This window comes from Apus apus, chromosome 4 (assembly GCF_020740795.1).
Source record: "Apus apus isolate bApuApu2 chromosome 4, bApuApu2.pri.cur, whole genome shotgun sequence".
NCBI classification, from domain to species: Eukaryota; Metazoa; Chordata; class Aves; order Apodiformes; family Apodidae; genus Apus; species Apus apus.
Genome location: NC_067285.1, coordinates 41,137,139 through 41,155,555, shown reverse-complemented (window position 1 = coordinate 41,155,555; position 18,417 = coordinate 41,137,139). Strand labels below are relative to the sequence as shown.

The 18,417-nt window shown below is 45.3% G+C and overlaps 1 protein-coding gene across 1 annotated transcript in view; it reads left to right on the top strand.

Annotated features, from left to right (window-relative positions):
* The window catches only part of CFAP299 (cilia and flagella associated protein 299), a 133,347-nt gene extending 121,244 nt beyond the window's left edge, over positions 1-12,103 (top strand). The window contains exons 4-5 of the mRNA XM_051618267.1: positions 9,389-9,518; positions 12,008-12,103. Coding sequence (XP_051474227.1) covers positions 9,389-9,518; positions 12,008-12,103 — 226 coding nt within the window. The remainder of the gene's footprint in view (positions 1-9,388; positions 9,519-12,007) is intronic.
* The last annotated feature ends 6,314 nt before the right edge of the window (positions 12,104-18,417 follow it).

Below are 18,417 nucleotides of genomic sequence, written 5' to 3'. Positions count from 1 at the left end.
AGATTGTCCCTGTGCCACTTTCCAGTTCCAGTGGGAAATATGCAACTAAATGTCCCCAGGTTGCTTGCAAATTGCAGCCTTAATCATTCAGCAGACTGGTTGCTCTGAGGATTCCCTCAGTGCCCAAGCCATTAGGATTTCAAAGGTTTTGCATTGGTGGGGTCTGAGCAGGAGGAAAGGATCCTTTCCAAGCCTGGAAGGTTGGCTGTCTCCCCTGGCTTCACCTTGCAGCACTAAAGTAAAACACTGGGAAAAAGCAATGTTCATTTTGGTATTGTTTTTTGTTGTTGTTTTTTTTTTTAAAAAGAGTATTCTTTTTCATCTGTTCAGCTGATAATTAGAAGTTTTAGCACATGGTTTTATAGATTAATTATTTCTGGACTCAGCTCTTTGCCTAAGGAGATTAGAGTTGGAAAGGAAGAAGACCCTTTGAAAGAAACCACAGGAAGACCGGGAGATAGATGCATACATTAAGCATGCTTTGAATACATGTCTTCAGAAAAATCATCATTTCATCTCAGATGCTTAATCAAACTTTGATCAAGAGGCTAATTTATTCATGGATGTTAACCCTGCTTCCTTCAGAAGGGAGGATGTTGGAGTAGCTGGCCCAGCTCCACAAATACATGTATCCAATTCGACATGCAACAATACTTGGACGTTTCCTTTGCTAGCTCACCTCCCTGTCTAGTTGCCATTTAGTTCCTCCAGGTCTTCCTGCTCATCATGTCTTGTTCTGACTCTGATCCTACCAAGCACCTAAGCATTTGGTTTCAGTGCAGCTTTGGCACACATCTGAAGGTCATGTTTTTCAGAGTGTTCAAGGCGTAGGCAGTAGAACTTGTGGAAGCTCCTTGCAATGCACCCGCCTACTACAAGGAGCTGTCAGGCTTCTGAACTCTGTCTTGGCCCTTAACCTGTACCTTTGGCACCTGAAGAATTAGTTGAATGATAGTTCAGGGCTGCAGTTGTTCATCATACTCTGGCTTTTCGTTAATAGAAGAGGAAAGCTAATAAGTGAACCTGTGTTGCAACCAGAGAGATGCTCTGCTCTGATGCCTTTCTTCATGTCTAGGTCAGCCTTTGCTTGAAAGTCCCCTCAGATAATCAGATAATAAATCTTTCCCTAAGCCTAGATTATTTCCTGAGGTAGATTCAATGATCTCTCCTCCCATCTCGCTGCTCATCATTAGATACTCCTTTGCCTGTCAGGGTGAGGAGCTGTTTTTTGGTAGATCTGTAGTGAATGAACTTGAGGTTCCCCTCTTCTTCACAGCCTGTTGTTCAAGAACCTTAGCTGGCCACACCACTTGTTGTGGAACAGGGGCAGTGTGACCACTGCATGCATGTTGTTGTAAATGGCACTTTGGTTGATTGGTTGGTTTGGTTCTGTTTTAAAACCCCAGGCCTGGTTAGGAGGGAAACTTTTGTGACTTGAGATTTTTATAGGGTGTTTTTTTGGCTCCCGTCTTTAGACATTTTGAAAAGGCACAGAAGGAAAAAAGAAATTCCTTGACTGGCTGAGTGCTGTTGCAATCCCTGTGCACTGGTATGCAGAAGAACAGGCACTCTGGTTTTGCACATTGATCCATCACCTATATGCAACTTCTAACAGGCTTTCAGTGATTATTAATTTCACAATATGTATAAGCTATTCATTCTGTTGTTCCTTCAACAATTACACCCCTCTCTTTTATCTTCTGTGTTGTATCTTCAAGATAAAGTTTTTCTTTTTGTTGGCCATAAATCCTAATGTGTTGGGTGGTTTTATTCTGTAATGATGGAGAGAACTAATAAGATAATACATTCTGGGTGATTACTGCACCACTTGTGGAGCCTGACAGAAGTTTCATAATATCTTGGGATCCAGCCTATAGCTCCAAGGACTTTATTTATTTTCCTTTTATTGCTTTTATTTCTTGGGGGTTTTTTTCCTATTAATCTCAGTCTTCATCCTGAAAGGTTGTACCCAGGTGAAGTTCAAACAGTGCTGGTAGTTCTGAGGAGATTACACAAAAACCATCTTGGCTACAAGAAATGTTTCTAAATGCTCCATTGCTGAAGGTGTCTGCTAACACCTCCTGAAAGCCAAAGCAGAGGGACCTGCAAGTTGGAGCTCTTAGACTAGGGCCCGTGGTGCCATGCAGAACTGTTCTGCCCAGAGGTGAGGAGGGTTTGGGCAGGAGGAAGAATCCTAGCCTTTGGAAATGAAAAGGGAAACTTAGTGTAGCAGTGAAGGGTTTGATGATTTTCATGACATCCTCCTGAGGCAGCAAAATCGAGGCACACACCTAGATTATGAGGACTGAAATATGTGGCCTGATTGAGGTCCTTTGGCTTTTGATGGAAGGTGAAATGCAGTGGCTGTGACAGGATGACAGGATGATGAGACAGGAGGGTGGGCAGTTGGTGAGGTAGCACAGATGCATGGGATGATCATCTGGATCCCACTGCTGCCTGTAGAATACCCATGGGAGGTGTATGTAGATAGAGCAGATGTGTCATGTGCTCATGTGCTGCATTTTGAAGTAATCTTTGATTTGTAGATAATTCGTGGCCAGAAGAAAACTTACTTGATGAGTAAGCTCTGTGCAACAAATTGTTCCAACAGCTGTGTGTGCGTGTGTGTGAAACAGAGGAAGAAGATCTCACCATTTTAGATTCTGGTAGACAGACCTATAAAATGAACAATGCAGCAGCTGTTAATGGGGACAGGCAGGAAAGGTGTGTAGTAGCTGAAAACTACAATATAAAAATTGCTATTTTATATGAAGATTAGAGGGTTGTGGGTTTTGTTATTCCGTCAAGAAGAGGCTGAAAAACAGAATCACAGGGTGGAAACATCTTTTGGCTGTGGGAATTCCAACTCTCTTGTGTAACAGTTTGCTTTCCAAGTCCTCTTTGTGTTGCTGCTGTTCTGACTGAGGGATCTGCCCCAGAGTGCTGGTGAATCCTGAACACTTCTGGCAGAGCTACAGACAGCAGGGAACCTTCAGACAAGCAGCCTTCTTGAGACACTTCTAGCCTACATCATCAAACTGAGGTTTGGATTGTGCCCTTCTCCAGCCTAGATGTACATTTCCCAGGCAATGTGGGTTTATAGCTCAGTGAAGCTCATTGCTGGGGCACCATTAGCTCCCATTAGCCACCTTGTGTTTCTCTTCACCTCCTTTCAGTGCTCTGCCTTTCATGGTATCCCCTCCAACTCAGGAGAGCTGATGCAGAGGCTTGCTGAGCACGCATGCTCTCAATGGCAGCTGCAGGTGCTTATCATTTTTGCATATCACACTCCTTTTCCCTCCTTGATGTTGGGCAAAATGGACAATGTTAGAGGCAGGTCCCAGGCAAGAGGTGGAGCAGTCATGTGGCTTGGGGGGGTTATCAGGAGGAGAGGGTAAGATCAAAGGATGACAGAGCTGAGAGGAGCTCTGCAAGCCCTTTGATCTCAGAACTGGTCCAGCACACCTCTGATGATGTTAAAGCCACTCTCCATGCCCCACCAGACTCTTCCCTGCAGTCCCTGGGCATAGCATTCTTCATTGCTCTTTGAGGCAGGGCTTGGTTGCCTGCATATCCTCACAGCACTGGTTTTGAGGTGTCAGGTCAGGATCTCAGCCCTCCCACGGAGCGTTGTGTTCATCACCCTTTGGGGATGGAATCACAAGTGAGTGGGATCCAGCACAGATGTGCTCCTCTCAGAGCTCTTCTCGCTGAGTGTCACCCATGTTTAAACAAAAGTGAAGGAAAGGGAAAAAAAAACTGTTTTGTTTTTAAAGCTGTACAAAAAGGGGGAGTCAATAGCTCAGGGAGGTATTTTCAGACTCTTGCTATTTGTGAGGTTCATTGCCATGGAGCAGTCACAGTCCTGATGACTGGCAGTGAGCTGGTGGTCCTTGTCCTGTGCTTGCTGAACAGACTGGGTGAGCATCAGCCCTCCTGCAACCAGTGACAGCCTGGCCAACTGATCTCTGTTGGGCCAAATGTCAGGGTTTCTGCTGTTGCTTGGGAGAGATGGAAAGGAAAGGCTGCGCTCAGGAGCTGCAGGGAGAAGGTGCTGGCCACAGGAGCTGCCCAGGTTGGAGCAAGAGGGAGAAGCGATGTCTCTGCGTGGCTTGGACACATCAGGGCTGGCAGGCACACTGTTGGTCCATAAAGCTGCCTTGCAGCCAGGAAATGTCACTGCTCATCCCAGTGCTGATGGGGCCATTTCCCCCGTTCAGTAATGAGATGCAGTCAACTGCACACTAGCTAAATGGCAAAACAGTCTTCGAGAGGATTTCTGGCTGTAGTGCTAAACACCTCTCGCTATGCCAGTGCTGAGCTGAGAAGCTTGGCCACAGATGAGAGGCAGAGATCCCCATTACTCCCAGTGCCAGGAATATAAAGAGGACGTGTCAGACACTCACTGTGTACTGTGGTGACTCCTGCTTTGCAACTGCTTGTGCAGCAGGCAGTGCTGTGCTCTTTCCCTGCCTCTAGGAAACAAAGGCATGGATTAGTCCTATGGACCAGATGCTCATTTCTAGCCATTTTATACAAAAGTCCATTTGACTTAACTCCCGACTTACAACCAGTTTGCAAGGTAATCAGCCATGTGAGTTTAGCTAAATGGAACCAGGTTTTGATTCAGTAGTGGCAATATCACACAAGTAAGCAGGAAAAGGTCACCAAAATAGCCACTGTGCATGGTGGCTGTGAACAAAACAAATTGCCTTCATTTTCTGAAGTACTGGTAACGTATCTCACCCTATCCTGGCAATGAATTATTTCAATCAAAGCTGCTTCAAGATGATAAAGAAAAGCAAAACTCAGCATCTTTTCTTAGGTGGAAAAAGTAGCTTGTTCTTGTTTAACCAGAGGTCTGTGACATGCATCTTACTATGGAGCAGTGGTTGGCATGGAGTCAGGCATATGTCCTGTATTCCATTGTATCATGTCCCACCAAAACACTTACCTCGTTTGGACCAGAAAGCTGTGGAAGGACTGAGGGGCCAAATCCCATCTGAGTAGGTTGCTTGCTACTTTGTCATATTTGGCAAGCAGATGCAGAATGCCAGTTTCCCCCCATTAGAGTGATTACCAGTGCACTCCTACCGGAGGGCAGAAAGAAGGAGAACACAAGGATAAAGGAACTTCTACTTCTTTTTATTCCTGGTTCTGCTCTCCTTTGTTGTCCTGCATCCCCCTATCTCCCCTGTCTGCACCCTTCTGCTGCTGCCCAACTAAAGCAGGCTGGTCTGTAAATTACCAGGAGGGGGGCTGAAGCCAGATAGTTTGCATCGCAAATTCACAGAACCACAAACTGAAAAAAGCTGTTGAGCCATCATTGTTTATAATTAGTTTTTGACTGAAGTCCCAGTCTGCTATAGGGAATGGTTTTATCTTTATGTATGTGTGGGTGGGAAGAGAAAAGTAGAGAACTGAATCAAGGAACCAATCCTTATCCTGAGGGGAAAAAAGAATAGGGTAGGATAATCTAACCCCATGGGATCAAAGGTGGGGCCAACACAGACATAAACACCTTTACACTATGTTCTGTCTCCCTGATTTTGCTGATTTAAATAGTAAATAGTAACTTGGGACAACAAAGCTCTTCCCCTGCAGATGCACACCTTTTCTTTTGGTCAGATGGTGATTGGCAACCCTCAGTTTGTTCAGTGTCTGTCCAGGCCTGAGGCACCGTGGCATTTCAGTAAGCTGTGGAAGAAGTTCTTCCATCACAGCTCATTTCCCCCTGCAGAATAAGGGCAAAAGGAGGACAATCTCACACTGGAGCATCCAAATCCCGTTCATAACTTTGCCAAGGATTTGCCTCTAGGAAAATGATTGTCCAGCACCCTGAAGGTGAGCAGCCATAGGGTCTCCAACCAAAGCATCCCATCACCTGGCTGGAGCCAGCAACTGGGAGACACTGCTGCTCTGCCATCAACCCGCATATCCTAGGGAAAAATCTCCAACATTTTTTGTGCCCTGGCTCCCTCAGCCACTTTTGAGCTGTAATAGAGCCTGCCTTACATCTCACAAAAATGTCAAGTGGTTTTAATGCATGTTTACAAAAGGACCCAGAGATTTTTGGATGAAAGACATTCTATAAGCACCATGTGGTTTGATGTGCTGCCATCTTGGTACCTAAAGGATAACTTTAAGGATACAAAAACTTGTCTTCAGAGTCCTGTGTTATGGGAGGGCATTTGCCTGCCTGCAGAATGAAAATCTGCTCTGACCAGAATTAGCTCATAAATGGAAAAAAAAAACACAGCACCCGCCTCACATGTTTTAGTCTGTATTCCCAAGTCTGCCTGTTATATACCACTGCACCAACAACTCATTATCTAAACAAAAATATAAAAATTAACAAAAAACATTTTTAAATAACCACGATGCATTCTTCTTGCAGCTGGACTGTGGGCACTGCTGAGTCTCTCATACTCCACATACTTCAATGCCGTGCTGAAAACTGTTACATTTGGTTGAAAACACATGGCAAGCAAGGCAAATACTAATAGAAAAAAAATGCACACTGAAATATGTTTCGTTAGCATTTGATCATGTTAATCTGATAGCATGTTTTAATCTCAGGAAATTTAAATATTTAAAGCCATGTGGAATTCTGCTAATGAAAACTAATTTTATGGGATTACAGGAACTCCTACATAACACTTAGTGCTGAAGTTTAGTTTAGTATTTATTCTAGAGAAAGAACCACGGATGAGATGGGAGTCCCTAGGTCCTGATTTCCAGCCCCTTCTTCTTGCAGCAGCCTGATGGAAGAATGTGTTGATTACAGTGAGCAAGTTTCATCTTGACAGTAACTGTCAGGGGAGAGGCTGCTCCAGACATCTCCAACCTCTTGCTCCTCTGGTCAAAATGTTCTTCTGACTTCCTGCCTCTTTAGGCAGCAGTAGGAATCTTCCCTGCTAGCATATATTGCTTTGTCCTCTCAGCAACACTGTCCTGCAGCTGCAGCAGCCCTTCTTATCCTACCTGCTGGCCTGGTGTGAGGCTTATTGAATCTCTTGATGTCACCAAGTTTCAGAGAACATGAGCAAAGGGGAAATTTCCTTCCATGGCCAGACACCTAGGCTTCCTCAAAGCAGCCACCATCTTGCTGTCTGCTGCTCTTTGTTTTGGAGAGCATGGGAATGCCAAGAAGCTCAGGGCTTACTGTGGGAAAGGCAGCACAGGATGCTGCCCCATCCTCTCAGCCCTCGGTAGAGGGTTCAGAGAGATTCACTTCATCGTGCTGGTGAGCTTGGGTTTGTACCTCACATCTAAGCACGTGATGGAAACTAATTTGTCCTGGAGGGAAAGAGTCTGTCACAAAGCTGTTTGCACTAGGCATTGAATTCCCAATAGAAGGGCTGTCTGAGCTCTGGTCTTGTCCTTGCTGGCTTAAATGGGGAAGTGTGGGTAGGAGTGGGGCTGGAAGCTTGGCAAAACGCAGGAAGTTATTATCCAACAGCTAATTAACTATTTCCACCTTCAGATGTTTAATTTCTTTTGAATGAATGTGGGGGAAGTCTTTGCAAAGAGACATATATCCCCCACCCCAAGATAAATGTAGAACAATTCCTTCCTCATCTGGTAGTGGTTTTCCAGCAGAGGTGATCTCTATTTGTGCAATTGGGACTTGTTAACCAGGTTGTGTCCTTGGGGACAGGGAAAAGTAACTGAGTAGAGAGTTAGAAGAATCTGCATCTTTGATTTGTATATAAGTCTGTGCATATTCTTATTCTTAGAATTAAACAGAGATTGAAAAAATCTGCTGTTTACCACTTAAGGTGGGTAAACACAGAGCATTAAATAATTCTATAGATGACAATTTCGACCAATTAGCATATCAAAGCAAAGCAGTTCTTACTGCTAAGCTGGATGAATTGTGTCCACCCACCTTCTAGTCTTTTTCTGCAGGCATTTAAGCATGAGGCTGCACAGAACTCCAGAGGCAGCTTCTAGTTGCACTGAGTCACTTGCTCACGGATGTCTCTTGGTGCTGAGAACACCATTTTACATTATCTGGTTGTGATCCAAAGCTAGAAGCTCCAGTGGCCAGGATGGATTCTGTGAGGGCTTTGTAAACTCATCTCTGAGTCATTATACGTTGCTTCATCCCTACCAGAGGTGTTCAGGATGTAGAAAAGGTTTGGTGTAAGCAACAGTGAGGCCTATTGTTTTGTACCCTTTTAACGTGAGGAAGAAACCAAGGTGCTTTAGAAACTGGTTGGAATGGAGTATCCTTGCAGAAGGTGGGAAAATGAAAAGGTATTGTCTGCATTTCCGGAATCCTCCGTACACACAGACTCACTTCCTGAGTTTCTCCCATCTCCTCCTCCTTTTGCAAAAGACATCTGATCAGCAGCACGAGTGCAGTGTGGCACCTCAGGGCTCCAGTGAGTATCCATCCCAGCAGGGGCACAGGGAGCAGTGCCTCAGCATTGTGCCATTTGTAGGAACCTCGGAGCTGGAAAGGTTTCTAAACAAATGCTGACCACGAGCCTGCAAATGACAGCCTGTTGGCTGCCTGTGTGGCTAGTACCAAGCCCAGGTGATAAAAAGTTTTGAGAAGTCAAAAACCAAAAAGCTTGAGAAGGTTTGGGGAATTCCAGCACCTCTGGGTGCTGGAGAATGGAGAGAGGGTGGAAAAAGGGAGGATGGATAAACTGCTGAAACCCTCCTGTGTCCGGTTTGTATTTGACATGGCAGTCTGGTTCCTTTTGACTTTTATTTAGTGCTGGACATCTGGGGAACAAGTGAGCCCAGTCAGCCTGAAGGAATGATTTGCTCCAGACTTAATGCCAGGCTGACACCTGCTTATCTCCAGGGAGCTGGGATTTTCCTTGGGGAGCTGGACTGCAGCCCCTCCTGCTGTATCTGGCCCACAAAGAAACTTCCAAAAACTCTTTACTACCAGAATTCTATTAAAAACAAGAGGAAGGAAACCAGTAAGGCAGCAAGACCATTCCGTTGAGATCCGAAGGGGAAACCGACAGTTCCCACATCTGGTTTGCAGATCTGTGGTGGTCTGGGAAGCACTTTCAGGTGGTCTCCAGAGCTGTTTCCTTCCCAGTAGTAGTTCTCAAGCACTACCACTTCCCACTAGTTATAACCCCGGCTCTGAGTCTTTTAGTAACACTAGTACTGAATGGATGAGGAGACAGCTAGGGGCCTCAGGTTTGGTTTGCCAGAGACCAGGTATGTAGGGCCACTTTTGGACAGGTTTTCTAGTATTTAGTAGACTTCTGCTCCTGAGTGAATCTGTCTGGCTTTCAGAGGGGCTGTTGTGGAATCGAGAACTACTCAGCATGAGTAAGGAGGTCAGAATCTGCCCTTTAAGCTGGAAGAATGACATCCATTAAAAGTACAGCATTTCTGTTTCACATTTTCACAGCTTTTACAACTGGGATAGAGATGTCAGCACTTCATGTTCCAGCCCAAATTACGAAGTGATTGCTGAAAGTGCCATTGGGGTGCTCTTCAAGAACAAAAGTGATGGGCAAATAATAAATGTGGATCCCAAGGTAAACGTACTTTTTTTTTAAATATTCTAAATTGCCTTTATGCAGTGGAGTTTGTCTGTTGAGTCTGACTGCAAATAGTGTCTTTATCAGTACACGTCTAATATTTCAGGCTTACTCAGACATGCTGTTTTCCTTTTCACACAGCTGCTCTGGGCCCTGTCAGATAAACTCAGCCTACCTCGGTTATGACTAAGAGTGTCCAGGCCTTTCCCATATGATGACAAAAATCAAAAGTTGAACTGACTGATAAAACTGAAAGCTTGCCAAAGCAGGGTTTCTCCTACACCCTGCCCTTTTCCCTGCCCTTTTTCCTTCCAACCAGAATGAGAAACTGTTGCCATTGCTGCCAGGATAGGCTGCAGGGTCATGCTGTGTCCTAGTAGCTGAATTGCAACAGGCTCAGGAAAGGGAAACATGGCAGAGGGAACAGGCTGAGGAAGAAAGCAGGGCTGAGTGTGAGCGTGGTACTGTATAAGCAGGTACATCTGGTGTGGAAAGACACTGGGTTTTACTTGGAGGATGACACATGTGCCTCTAGCTAAAAGGAAAAACTGTTAAAATGTTGGTGACACATCCCAGGGCTGGGGGTTCCTGTATTCATCTCCTCTGCCTCCTCCCTGGAAGTGTTGAAGGGCAGGTTGGATGGGGCTTGGAGCAACCTGGTCTGGTGGGAGGTGTCCCTGCCCATGGCAGGGGGGTTGAATCTAGATGGTCTTCAAGGTCCCTTCCAACCCAAACCATTCCATGTTTTTATGATATGATTCTTAAAAATCCAAACTCTATTATGAAACATGTCTGCAGGTGGATAAAAATAAATAAATATTGGATAAAAACGAATAGGTACGAGGCTAGTTTGAAACAAAAGCTGCAACTTGCAGGAACTGTAGTATCCCAAATCCTGGCAGGGCTTGCTGAACACCAGCAAATCCAGAAAGCAGAATCAGTTCCTGCCTCTGAAGCATGGGCCATCTTCTACGCCAGCAGTTTGGCAGTGGTGAACTGGAACTGGCAGAATTCCTTTCCCAACTGCACATGATCCTTATTCTTTCTCCTTAATACAAAAGATTTGAGAAATCCTATGGAAAGCAGCCCCATCAAGGTCAATTAGTACTTGTAGCAGATTTACCTTGTCACTGGCGTGAGGGTCAAACTTTGATTTTAAACCCTCACAAAAAGAGAATTTTACACTAGATGCATCTTCTTGTGGTGAGTTGTGTTTCTCCAGAACACAGTAAATGGTTCAGAAGGACTTAGAACTGATTAAGAGAAAGGAAAATACTTGTGCTTCAGTAGTGCTATAAAATTGATGGACATTGTGGACTCTTGTGTCTCACAGATGATTGACAGCACAAACATATACTTTGTTTTCACCTGGAAATGGCTCTGATCTTGTTACTGCTGAAGTGGATTGGTCTCTACTGTTTATTTACATAGCAGCTGAATCCAAACAAAAAAATGCCTGAGCCATACCTGGACATCCCATTTTCAGCCATAGTTGAAAGCTGATTAAATTGCCATGGGTGTTTTTATCTTTCATGTTGAGACCTGAATGGGTAATAACACTACAGACAGCTTCCCTCTGTAAGAAACCGTGTTCCTCTAGTGTCAACCACACTTTTAAACTTCACAACTGAATTCCTTGGACTATAGATTGGATGTGACAAACACACCCATGCTTTGGTTACTCTCAAAACCAACATGAACTAAGCTGGGCAATAATTTGTTTGGGTTTCTACAGAGCTGATCTAGGATGATGGTTTCTTTGATGTGCTTCCCATGAAAGATGGTCACATATGAATAGTAACAGTACAAAATATCAAATTATATGCATTTCAAAATAAGTGTGTTGGTTTGTTAGAAATTCAAAAATGCATGCCTAAAAATGTGTTTGGTTGCATTGAAAGTGGGCCACCAGTCCAACTTCCTGCAGCTGCAAAACATCTGTAACAAATAACCAGCTCTTTAGTGTCTATGTGAAAGATGGTCTCGTGCCAAGAGCCACACTAAGAAGTGTTTGTGCGTGTACATTGTGTCCCCAAGCAGGTTGCAGGGCACAGGCCTGAGAGTCCCCATGAAATTAGTCTGGCTTTGGCTTTTCTATAACACTCACTGATAGAGAACTAACTTCTGAGACATGCTTGCTAGGGGCCACACTGTAATCAGCATGAGTTCTCTCTCATGGGGTTCAGCTTGAACAGACTTAGTACCAGCTGCCTGATCTTTGCAAGTGGGCCTTCTCTTTGACTGGTTGATGGTCTGCTTGTTCCTAGTTGTGTTTAGCTAAAAGAACTCCCTGTCCTTGCACCTGCCACAAGTATGGCAGGAGAATCGATGTGCCTGGTGCCAGGATATTTATCTTCCCTGAGAAATCCCCACCCTCAGAGCTAGTTGCATTTGTCAAATTTGATGTTTCAAGGGAAGAAGAAAATTCATTGAGTTAAAACCCACGTATTTCCTCTCTTCTGACTGGGTAATATTCTGTGTTTCAGGCCTACCCAGGAGACAACACAACACGGACGCCTATTGAAACACATCAGTATCTCCATGTTGTTATCTATGACCATATTGTTGGAAGAGGGACCTAAGGTCCACCTGTGTGTCTCTTCTCCCACTGATTTGTTCAGCTGTTTTGAAGCAATCTGGAAGAAAAGCAGTTGAAAGACTTTTACCTTGTGTTCAGAGGTAGGAAGGGCATTTTTATACAGGTTTAGAGTTTGTGCCTTGTACCTTGAGGGAAGTAAAGTGGAAGGAAGACCTCATACTGGCTGTAGAGTCCATATGTCTGGGCCCCTTGTCTGTCCTTTGTGAAGTCCATGTGGTGTGTGAATTGCTAGAGCACCTGACGGGAAGACAGAAGGGTTTGACTCAACTTTCCCCACTACTCCTAAGGCAGCAGGGCAGCTGGGACAGAGGTGTGCTGTATTCTTTCCTGGAATAAAGAAAATAAACTACTGTCCCATAGCTCCACAGCAACAGGATGTTTTAAATTCTTCCTGGGAGACTCTTGTTCAGGTAGGCCTTGATCTCTGTTGAGCAGCTAACACCATGTAGTACGCACCGAGCCATCCACAGGGTAGCAGGGAGAAGTTGTACCAAACTAGACTGGTAAGTGTCAAGAAACCTGCAGCATTTTGATGGCGTTAGTGGTTCCTTGAAGGCCACTTCTCATCCATTCCTGCTTTTGCTGCTGTTCTAGTACTGACTTGCCAGAAGTTGAGGCAACAGTGCAATGGCCCAAGGGACTCTCTTCCATTCCCAGGGCACTTGGGGAAGTTGCCTGCACTTACATGACCCAGCTGGTAGAACCACCAACGTAGCTGTCTGCTTGCTGGGGAGCTGGAAGACAGCACAGAGCTGAGGGGCAGAAAGAAACAAAAGCAATCATGACAGGAACAAGAAAAAGGAAGTGGAGGTGAAGGCAGAGGAAACGAAGGCAGAAAGGGAGTGGGTGAAAATTCCCAGGACCTTAACTGGTTAAGGGACTAGGTGGGTGATTTTAATGATCTTTTCTGGTACTGTGGATCTGTGAAAAGGACGAGTGAGGCAACTCAGACAAGAAAAAAGATGGTAGCAGAGCTGCTGGGCTTTCCATGGGGTGGGGTTTATCTGCCAGCCTCATCGCAATCCCTTTGGAAAGGCCGAGGGCCTCGGCCTTGGCAGCTGGCGCAGGGAAGATCCCGTGCTGCGAAGAGAGGGGAGCGTTCCAGCAATCCCAGAGTCCAAAGCTGTTCCTTCAAAGCTGCAACCATCTGGGAGAGACTTTAGAAGCCTTGCTTCCTTTCCCATAAAACTTCCAATATCCATCAAGTCCTGCCATTTCCAACAGATGAGTAAAATCTTTTTCGTCTTTTAACATCTTGCTTTGGTGATGGGAGAGCTTTGTCCCAGTGGCACCCTGGGCTGGAGGTTGGTGTGCTCGGCCCTGAGGTGCAGCCAGGCTGGGGAGGAGGAGGCAGGCGAGTCAGTCCTCTTCCCAGGGACATCGGTGGGAATCATGGACTCGTAGAATGGTTGGAAGGGACCTCTGGAGATCATCGGGGATCCCCCAGTTCAAGAGGGAGAGGGATTTACTTGAGAGAGTCCAGTGAAGGGCTGTGAGGATGATGAAGGGACCAGAAGACCTGCCTTACGAGGAAAGACTATGAGACCTGGGGCTTTTCAGTCTAGAGAGGAGAAGACTGAGGGGGGATCTAATTCATGTCTATAAATACATGAGGGCTGGGCATCAAGAAGGCAGGGACAAGCTCTTGTCACTTGTGCCCTGTGATAGGATGAGGGGCAATGGAGTAAAATTTGAGCCCAGGAAGTTCCACCTCAACATGAGGAAGAACTTCTTTCCTGTGAGGGTTACAGAGCACAGGCTGCCCAGAGGTTGTGGAGTCTCCTCTGGAGACTTTCAAGACCTGCCTGGATGCCTTTTTGAGTGATCTGCCCAAGTTTTTTTGGTCCTGCTCTGGCAGGGGGTTGGACTCAATGATCTTCAGAGGTCCCTCCCAACCCCTGACATGCTGTGATTCTGTGAAAAGCCCGAGAAGGCTGTTTGGTTTTGCAGAGGGCCCTGCATTGGAAAGGTGTGTTTCCAGAGAGAAGACCTTGCTCTCTCAGGGCAGGCTGCTCCTGACCTTGGTCCTTCTAGGTGTGTCCCTCATTTAGCAGTACCAGACATAAAGAGTTCCTTCATGCCTTGTCTGTCACTGGAAAACCAGACTGTTGTCGTGGGCTCAGCTTCGCTTTGTGGCCCCCGTGTTGAGGCAGTTTGGGGAAACACTTTCAAATACGCTTGTAGCATTGAAGCGAAATTACCTTTACAGTGCAGCTTAGCATTTAAATTAGGTAAATATACTTGTGTATATATAGGATTTCTATTATCTAATACAGAGAGGTTTTTTTCCACTTCTAAAATAAGAACTGAGCCGTTTTTAGAACATCAGTTTTTTCCTCTTAAGCACTGGAGAGGGAGAAAGCCTCATTATGAAGGCTGGTAGAAGGGACACTTGGTGGAAAGCATATCAACTCCATTTTCATTCCTCTCAACAAATGAATTGTCATTTTTCTTTCTCAATCTAATCAGATTTTGAAGTAATTCTACAAAAACCTTAATTGGAAAGTGGTCCCTGGAGTTTAGAGAACATTATCTCAGAGTAATTGTCAGTAATTAATTAATAACATGAAGTAAGCTTAATACAAGAAAGTTTTCAACTTTAGAAGTTATTTCCCCACATTCAGCTTCCTTTGTCTTACCAATCAACACCCTTGATTCAAAAAAACAGGAGGAGGTCTAGGAGAATCCTGTCTATATCTGCAGGAAAATGGAAGGAAGTTTGGATCCAAATGGGCTTTACTTGTTTTCAGGTCAGTGAGCACACTGTGTTTCTCCAAAGATCAGTAACTGAAAGGCTCTCAAGGTGTAGGAAGGTGCTGACCTGTGGAACTGTAATTTCATGCTATTTCTGACTGAGGTGATAAACCTCATTTGCGACGAAAGGTAAACTGTAGTATCTGCAGTGAAAGAATGGTATTCACTGAGTAATTCACAAAATTACTGGCTGCTCAGTAAACTCATTTGATTCCTTCCCACCCGTCCTTGACTATGAGCTAATCTTGTGTTCTGCCTCTTCTGACATTCACAACCTGGGACCCCAGAGCATTGCCATAAATGAAAGTTCACGAGTTACATGTTACAGTCCTTTGCCAGTTGTAACTGGAAGAAACCATAGTGTCTGCTGTAAGTGAAAATCTGTCCCCAAACACTTCTCTAATCTGGCTTGTAGTTGAAAGAAAAGGTTAATTTTCTTAGACAAACAGGATAATGCCTAGAAGCAACTAAGTGCTGTTAGACTCCATATCCTTAAAACGTCAGTGGTGGTTTTTCCCAACGTCCTGTCACTCTTCAGCCCTGGGTGGACACACAGCAAAGTGGACATACAAAACATATGGTAATCAAGAGAGAAGCTTTCCAAGGACTGATAACCACGTGAAAGCTTCCTGTATATGTTCTCAAGCTCTGTGACTTTTTAGCAGAAACACACGCAAACTGTCCAGCCTGAAAATATTGCCTGCAGTGAACGTGAGGTGAATGGAAATGTCTCCATTCTGTTCTGCAAGGAAACTCTGGTGTCGTCACTGATCTAGACATTTACTGCAGGTAAAGAGTTTGCTGTAAGATAACTGATTTTAGGCACTGGTGGGAAAGTGCATCCTTGCGAAGAATCCCTAGAACTCTAGATTTTATACTGCGGGGTGGGGGGAAGGTTGTGTGGGGTTTTTTCCAAGCATGTCTAAACTGCGTACAAGAGTTATGGTCTACAGATTTTATTAGTCTGTGTATGTTTTGGATTCTTTTATATTTCTTTACCTTCACTGCCAAAATAATGGTTTTGTTCTTGTTATGTGGAGTCTGGATCTTTGGTCTTACAACAATGTTCGGAACTGTTGTTGTTGTTGTTATTTTGGATAATAGAGTGAAGCTGAAAAGTATCATGGGATTGGTGGTGAACAGCTCCATCCTGAGCCACAAGCAGAATCACAGGAAGAGTTCATTATTTAATACAAAATACAATGCTTTGAAAAGAAAAGTCGTTTTACACCAAAAGGTGAAGTTATTTGTTCTTTTAACTGTCACAACAGGATGCTTTGATGTAGTTAGAAACTTTTTGTATTACGTGAAATGCAATTCTGGTGAGTTGAGCGTGATTTTATGTAGAGGGATCAGCAGCTTTGCATTCTCTGACCAAAGGCAGTTTTGTGGAAGGGCAGCTGTCTGAGGAACCCAAGCAGTGGCAGTAATGAAGCCCCACTTTTGGATCTGCTAGCTGTACAGTAGGGCATGGGCTTAGAAAACACAGCAGCACTTCATGAACTCAAGGGCTGTGATTCCTGCGGCAGCCTTGCCAGCCTGGCTGCACCTTCAAAGCTGAAAGGAGATGGGGGGAGATGGCAGAGCTGCCTTAATAGCTGACCCCGATCTCATGTGAAGAACAAGCTCTCCAAGCAGCATCCAGCTTGGTCATTAAGTGTTCTCCGTTTGGCCATCAGCAAAAGAGGTTGTAGGGGAAAATCTGCCATTAACTCCCAACTCCTCACATACAGAAAAGAAATCAGATTAAAAATGAGTAAAACCTTTGGGCGATTCTCTGCAAGGCAGGCAGGAACAAGCAGTGCAGGCCAAGCCACTGTTCCCACTGGAAAGAAAACAAAAACACAGGTGCTGAATGTACTGAAGCCATGCAGATTAGCCCTGTGTGCAGCACACGCTCTTTACAAGAAGAAAAAACATCACTCTTGTTATTTGGCTATTGTTCACTTGAGGCATGTTTTATTTCAGCTCAACTCCACGCAGAGTTATTACAGATCCCACAGCAGAAGTTCTTTGTGATGAGAGAAACATGTGATCTCCGGGCCCTAGAGAAGAAATTATGCTGGGAAGGCACCTCCAGCGGGAAGGCTGGTGCTGGCCACCTGAGCAAACACCCCGTCCAGCAAGCGTAAGGAAAGCAAGCAGAGGGGGTGTGCACTGGCTGTATGCAGGGGTGGTTTGGTACGAGCTTCTCACCCTGACCCTGCCTGGCTTTTTTTCTGTACACATCTCCAAGATCAGCAGCACGGAGGTTCAAAGAGAGCAAACATCCCTTGGTCCCCTGGTGAAAGGGGAGTGCTGGCTCTGCGTGTCACCGTTTGTGTGGTGTGATTCCGAGCGCTCCCGGCGGATGTGCTGGTTAGTGTTCTCCTGTGCTGGTTAGTGTTCTCCTGTGCTGGTTAGTGTTCTCCTGTGCCGATTGTGAGCCTCACAATGTTGTACATGGGAGTGTGTGTATTTAAGGGATATATGGGAATGGTTTGGCTTAGGATGAGTGAGTCATTCAGAGGTGACTGTGGAGGATTCTGCTGACTGGCTCACAAGCCAGTCACAGTTCAGTGAGAAGAGGCAGGGTTTCTCTGGAGTGATGGCTTCTGAGGGGGAGGTGGGACAACACACCTTAGCCAGAAACAGTGGGTCTAGTAAGAGCAGCGTGACTTTTTGGGCTTGGAGACAGGCTGCTGGGAGCAAGGCTGGTGTCTCTGACCCGAAGGCTTGGTGGCAGGAGCCCATCTGAGACAGGGAAACAGATGGTGCAGAGGGCTGGTGCGAGCCGAGGTGAAGCTGCAGGGGGTATTCACCAGATGACAGTGAGGAAAGCTGGATGTAGGAGCCACAGCAGCAGAGATTGCTTTTGTAAGTAAAATCTGGAAAGCCTGAAAGCCAGGCAACTAATAAGCACAAGTGCGGGATTGGCCTTCACATGCTGAACAGATTTTGCTAATATCACTTTGTTATGCAAATATGTAATTATTTCATTTCCCCCAGAAGGAGTATTTGTGGTTTCCTCTTCTCCGGGACTTCCGAATGCTTGTGTGGAGGGAACAAATAACTGTCAAGTTACCAGGTATGCACATTACATGGCAAGCTCTGAAAAAGTGGAAACCCGAAATTTTTTGGTGGAGGTTTTAAATAGCACTTTTGAAAGGGGCTGCTGGAGGATAAGGAGGCTGGCCCTGAGAATGGCACTGGTGTTGCTCATCATTTAAATAAACTTAATTAAGGTTGAAGCCTGCTGTGTGCCCAGGGCTAAGGAATAAAAAGGCTAGGTTGCTTCACAAACTGGAGATCCCATGGTGGATTGGGATGGGGCTGTACTAGCCAGGAGCTGCTAGGGCCTAGCAGGGAGGGAGCAGGATCTTCAGACCTGACTGGAGCTGCACTGGCTGTAGCTCAGAAGGATGATGTTTGTGGGTAACCTGTCCTCAGCGATGCAGGTGGGAAGGAATGAGAAGCACCCACTGACTCTTTCTGCAGTACTGTGGGAGAATAAGTACAGGTGGGTCATCAGCTTGGGAAGTCCAGTCCTGCCCAATTGTAAGG